Here is a 6213-nt window from a genome sequence, read left to right as displayed (position 1 = left end):
ATAGCTTCTTTTGTCTATGATCGAATCATGAGTAGCTAAATCTCCTAGTTCTAGGGTTGTGGCGAAAGACTTGAAAGTTGATTTGATGACAATTATTATCTATTGATTTTCCATATTGTGGGTTGCTTATTTATTCTTGGTTTTAATTGTTTGATCATCTGGCGAATAGTTAGACACTATCTGTGGTGCGTTGGTTGAACTTGAGAAAGGGAATTCATGTACGTAATAAGAATAAATAGAGTTTGTTTGATTTAATCGTTTAGCTAATGAGGATAGAGATATACCTTTTAGCCCTACTTAGTTGAATACGGTGGAATAAAGGCGTTCTTGTTACATCTAATGATCATAGAGATATAGGCATTAAAGTAACATCTACAGGCTTGTGAGTAGTTCGAGAGAATATCATAAAGCATAATCAACCCGTCAACTAGTAACCCAGGAAATAAAATAGGTGAAATTGTCTGAAGATCATCTGGATTGTCGAAAGCCACAACCCTAGATCTTTCTCTCATCTGAAATTTCTTACAATCTTTGTCGACGTAGTCCCAGTCATAAAAACACCCATCACAAATTGTTTACTTTTCTGTTTTAGTTTAGTACCACAAACAATCTTGATTTTCACTTTCTTGAATAGTGTCAGTCGAATTTGAGTTAGTTAAACAGTAGAATCTAAGTCTATGTGGAATCGATATCTGGACTTAACAGTCTATATTACTTGTACGACCACGTATACTTGCGTGTGCGTTTAGGAGCAACATTATCAATCTGTATTACGAAACAGTAACTTAGCAATATTTCCAGAAATCAGTAACTTTACAAAATCAGAAAGTATAAACCAATGTAAAACAGAATCTGGAAAAATAATCAGAAAGAGTATACGAAAATATTTTTAAGGAACAGAAATCCATCCCACTGAATGCACAGTGTGTCCTTAAGGAAATTATTCCCCTCAAGTACCCGAGGTTGAATGTGGAATATTTCCTCCCAGGATAGAAGGATTTCACTCACCGGTGTGTTGGTACCAAAAACTCCGATGTCAGACGAACCACTTAACGGTAGTATATCACACAGAAGTAAACTTTTAAGAGAGTAGAAGACTAAAAAAATATTAGAAAATTCGTAAGTAATAATCTGAATATTAACTGGAATTTATAGCCATTAATGCACTGGTTGGGAAGAGGTTTGCAGCTTTTCAGAAAGGTCTGCAACCTTTCAGAAAATATTCGTTTTAAAAATAAAACGGAGGGAAATTTAAATTAATCCGAGAAAGAAACGGGTCGCGGATCAGACACGCGGATCCGGGTCACTAACGGGTCAGGATCTGAAAATAATTAATTAAAATTAAAGGAATTTTGGTCCAAAAAGATTATCAATCAATCAGATCATAAATCTCAATCCGAAGCCGAAGCCGAGTCGAGCGAAAACGACGGCGCGAGGGGAGACCCTCTTCTTGACCCTTTTAGCAACAAGAAGGAGTGGTTCTACTTTTAAGTAGGAGAACTTTTCTTTCCACCACCTATGAGGGAAAAATGCTTATTTTATAAAGCAAAAGGGGACAACTCATTTTTCCCTCTATTTCTTTTCCCTCCATTTCCCATTCAACCTATCTATTAAACCCAACAATCCCCCACATGAATGGGGAATAACTATAAGATAAAGGAATGCACGGACAAGTGTGTGATATACAAGCGAAGATTAATTGCATCTGGAAAAGTAGGTTTCCCTATGAACTTTTCGTAGTGAACTTATATCAGATATACTCGATCAATCAGTAGATGTGATATCTTTGAACCGTCGAACTTTGTTGTATAACTAGACAACATAAGTCACACAATTAACCCTCAACCATCTATAGTTCTCACTGTTGTGTTCGTTTTAGCCATGAACACCGCCTGGTTTCGTGAATGCATAGAGAATGGGCATTTACCATCATTCCTCTTAAAGCGGCTTATACTTCACACTTACATAGGTGATTTCTAAACGTGTAGTCCTATAAACACACTATCTGGTCATGTTCTGCCAGACTTAGATAATCATTAAAAAACTTTAATGCTTTATTAACTCATTAAAAAGCCTTAAGGTTTTATCCTTGTTTCTGAACATTGTCATCATCACGAGAATGGGTTGAGTTATTTGACAATGTTGAACCGTCATTCATAACTTTATTTGATCTCTTTGAACCTAGTTCTTGGGATCTCTAGTCTACTAGGTAGAGTTACCGCCATGATGACTTGTCGTAGGCCTTAACCCCATTCCCCTCGATGATCTTTCAACAGCCTCTCTAGATAGGCCTTTTGTTAGCGGATCCGATACGTTATCTCTTAACTTTACGTAGTCAATAGTGATAACACCACTAGAGAGTAGTTGTCTAACAATATTGTGTCGCCGTTGAATGTGACGCGATTTTTCGTTATACATAACGCTCCCTGCCCTGCCTATTGCCGCTTGGCTATCACAATGTATACATATAGGTGCCAAAGGTTTGGGCCAAAATGGAATATCTTCCAAGAAATTTCGGAGCCATTCAGCTTCTTCACCGGCCTTGTCTAAAGCTATAAATTCAGATTCCATTGTAGAGCGGGCGATGCATGTCTGTTTTGATGATTTCCAAGACACTGCTCCTCCACCAACGGTGAAAACATATCCACTCGTGGATTTAACTTCAGATGATCTGGTGATCCAGTTTGCATCACTATATCCCTCAATTACTGTGGGATATTTATTATAATGCAAAGCATAGTTTTGGGTGTGTTTCAAATACCCCAAGACTCGTTTTATTGCCATCCAATGAGTTTGATTGGGATTACTCGTGAATCGAATCATCTTGCTAATAGCACATGCTATATCTGGTCGTGTACAATTCATAATATACATAAAACTTCCCAAACTCGTGCATAGTCCAATTGTGAGTCACTTTCGCCTTCATTCTTTTGAAGTGCAAAACTTACATCAATTGGAGTCTTTGCAACATTGAAATTTAAATACTTAAACTTGTCAAGTACCTTTTCAATATAATGTGACTGTGATAATGCTAGACCTTGTGGAGTTTTATGGATCCTAATTCCTAAGATCAAATCAGCAATCCCTAAGTCTTTCATGTCAAATTTGCTAGCGAGCACACGCTTCGTAGCATTTACATCGGCAATATCTCTACTCATTATCAACATGTCATCAACATATAAACAAACAATGACTTCATGATTTGGAGTATTTTTAATGTAAACACATTTGTCACACTCATTAATCTTAAATCCATTTGCCAACATTGTTTGGTCAAATTTCGCATGCCATTGTTTGGGTGCTTGTTTAAGTCCATAAAGTGACTTAACAAGTTTGCACACTTTCCTTTCTTTACCAGGAACCACAAAACCCTCAGGTTGTTCCATGTAAATTTCTTCCTCTAATTCTCCATTTAAGAAAGCTGTCTTGACATCCATTTGATGGATTTCAAGACCATACATGGCTGCCAATGCCACTAACACCCAAATAGATATTATCCTTGTTACCGACGAATATGTGTCAAAGTAATCAAGGCCTTCTTTTTGTCTATAACCTTTGACCACAAGTCTTGCCTTATATTTGTAAATAGTGCCATCAACTTTCATTTTCCTTTTAAAAATCCATTTTAATCCTAAAGGTTTATTTCCAGGAGGAAGATCAACCAATTCCCATGTATGGTTGTTCAAAATTGATTCAATCTCACTATTGACTGCCTCTTTCCAAAATGTTGAATCAGAAGAAGACGTTGCTGCTTTATATGTTTGAGGCTCATTTTCAAGCAAGAATGTCACAAAATCTGGTCCAAAGGAAGTAGATATCCTTTGATGTTTGCTACGCCTTGGATCCTCTTCACTTGATTTACTTTCCTTTGGTTCACTGGTTGGGAAGAGGTTTGCAGCTTTTCAGAAAGGTCTGCAACCTTTCAGAAAATATTCATTTTAAAAATAAAATGGAGGGAAATTTAAATTAATCCGGGAAAGAAACGGGTCGCGGGTCAGACATGCGGATCCGGGTCACTAACGGGTCAGGATATGGAAATAATTAATTAAATTAAAATTAAAGGAATTTTGGTCCAAAAAGATTATCTATCAATCAGATCATTTGACCAAATCCAAATTCAAATCCAAATCCGAAGCCGAGCGACGATGACGGCGCGAGGGGAGACCCTCTTCTTGACCCGGTGGAAATGAGATAAACTGTTAATGTGCAATTAGAACCCCAAAGTTTAATGCTCATGCAGGTAAAACGAATGCCACATAGCTAAAAATTTATTGACAAATTATTGCAAATAGTTGTTATACCCTACAAGTAAATTATTTCAACGGAATAGGTGAATGAGCAATAAAAATTTATATATTTTCGTATTTTAATTCTAGAAAGAAGAAGAAAAAAATTCTTTATTCAAATAAGGAAAATTCTCACTAGAAAATATTGTATAAGGGGCTTATCATTCCCATTTAATATTTTGAGGGAGTATTATTTCCCGACCCTTAAATGTTAGGGGGTAAAGTGGGATTGACTCAAAACAAAATAATCCTTATTCTTCATTCTTCTCTTTGGGTTTGAAAAAATGGTTTATTCTTCCACTACCTCTAAAGCTGTGTGCTGCACACTTTGATCCTCGCTCTTTTTACAATTTTTATTGTACTACATTAGATATTTTTTATGTACGTAGTTTCGTTCATCTTAAGCTTTTCTTTAAATTAAGGTAAGATTTCCTTAATTCTATTTATATTTTCATTTCTCGTTTTACGTTCAGGTATTTTTATTTAAGTGTCTAATATTTTATTTTTTTTTGGTATACAATAATATTTGCGTGATAGTCTTGCTCTATAAAGTTTGGAGTGGGTTCCAATAATATTAAATTTGAAACAATTTTAGCACCAGAGAATTTGCTTAGGATTTGACAATAACTAATAACAACAATAATGATTATACCCCTGTCCCAAATAAATTGGGGTCATCTATGATCTATGTGAATCATCATCGTATTGAATATATAAAAGTAAGAAAATAAGTTAAATTTATAAATAATAATAGAAAAATAATCATGAAAAAAATATCCTTTATTTATCATGAGTAGCTAGTTAGCTACTACTATTACAGAAGCACGCTAGCTCAATCAATTGTCACTTAATTTCCCCTTTTTCCTCTTCATTTCCACATCACTTGATGCCGATGTATGGATCCTCTATTCAAAAAATTCAACTGAAGTACAATTGAACCCATTATTTTCTTGACATAAATTATAAGTATTAAAAGAAATTCAACCCGTTATATAAAAAAAAATGTTTTAGATTTCTTGGCTCCCTTCTTTGGAACAGTAATAACAAGCAATCCATTCTCCATTGATGATTTCACCTTATCAGCCCTAGCATCCTGAGGCAAGTTAAAAGCAGTAGAATAATTCCCATTTCTTCTCTGAAAATGGTGCCAATTATCATATTGTTTTTGTACTAATTTCTTCTCCCCAGTAATCTTTAGGACTCTATCATTTTCCACCTGTACCTTCACTTCTTCTTTCTTATATCCATGCAAATTAGCTCTAAAAACATGTGCCTCTGGGGTTTCTTTATACTCAATTTGTGCTTGAGATTGGGATTCTTGAGCAAAGGATAATGCTGGTGCTATGAGAGAACGAGGGTTTTGAAGATAAAATTCACGTGAGGGATCATAAGGATCCTGTCGACCTCTATTAGTTTGAGATTGACGGGTAATTTTGGTTGTTGGTAAAATGTAAGGATCCTGTCGATCCTGATTTGTTTGGAATTGATGCGTAATTGTTGTTGCTGGTGCTGGTGGTGGAGGATAATGAGGATTTTGTACATGCCGTGCATGGCTTTTGCGACCGTTAAATAGAGCTATTAAAGACATTTTTGTTGTCTTGTTTTGAGAAAAAAGGAAATAAATAAGTAAATGTTTTAGGAAGAAAATAAAATGGGTTACAAGGAGTTGCTTGCTGATCTATCAGTGTGTTATGTTGTGGAGTGTGTATTTATAGGGGAGAGTTTCAGAAATGGAATCTTTTTCTGAGATGTTAAAAAAGATTGAAAATATCGACTCACTAAAAAAAAAAAAAAAAAAAAACTGGAATTAGACGATTTTTATAGCTAAATTGCTAGTAGCTAATAGAACTTTTTGGTAATATTTGTCGCTAGTTTGTCACTAAATAGGTTAGCTACAAATCTTATTGTTTAGCTACATAATTTGTCT

General features: G+C 35.2%; 1 protein-coding gene across 1 annotated transcript; it reads right to left on the bottom strand.

Moving 5' to 3' along the window:
* Window positions 1-5045: 5045 nt before the first annotated feature.
* LOC132605321 (18.1 kDa class I heat shock protein-like) lies at window positions 5046-5985 on the bottom strand. Its single transcript, XM_060318505.1, has one exon. It carries the CDS (start codon window positions 5872-5874, stop codon window positions 5275-5277), a length of 600 nt encoding a protein of 199 aa, XP_060174488.1. The 5' UTR covers window positions 5875-5985; the 3' UTR covers window positions 5046-5274.
* Between the last annotated feature and the right edge of the window lie 228 nt (window positions 5986-6213).

This window comes from Lycium barbarum, chromosome 8, assembly GCF_019175385.1.
Source record: "Lycium barbarum isolate Lr01 chromosome 8, ASM1917538v2, whole genome shotgun sequence".
In the NCBI taxonomy this organism is placed as follows: Eukaryota; Viridiplantae; Streptophyta; class Magnoliopsida; order Solanales; family Solanaceae; genus Lycium; species Lycium barbarum.
Note: the sequence above shows the minus strand (reverse complement) of the source record. Positions and strands in the feature narration are given on the sequence as shown.

What these genes read in the sequence shown, in the direction of transcription:
- LOC132605321 (XM_060318505.1), bottom strand. Translation starts at nt 5,874, where the DNA reads ATGTCTTTAATAGCTCTATTTAACGGTCGCAAAAGCCATGCACGGCAT.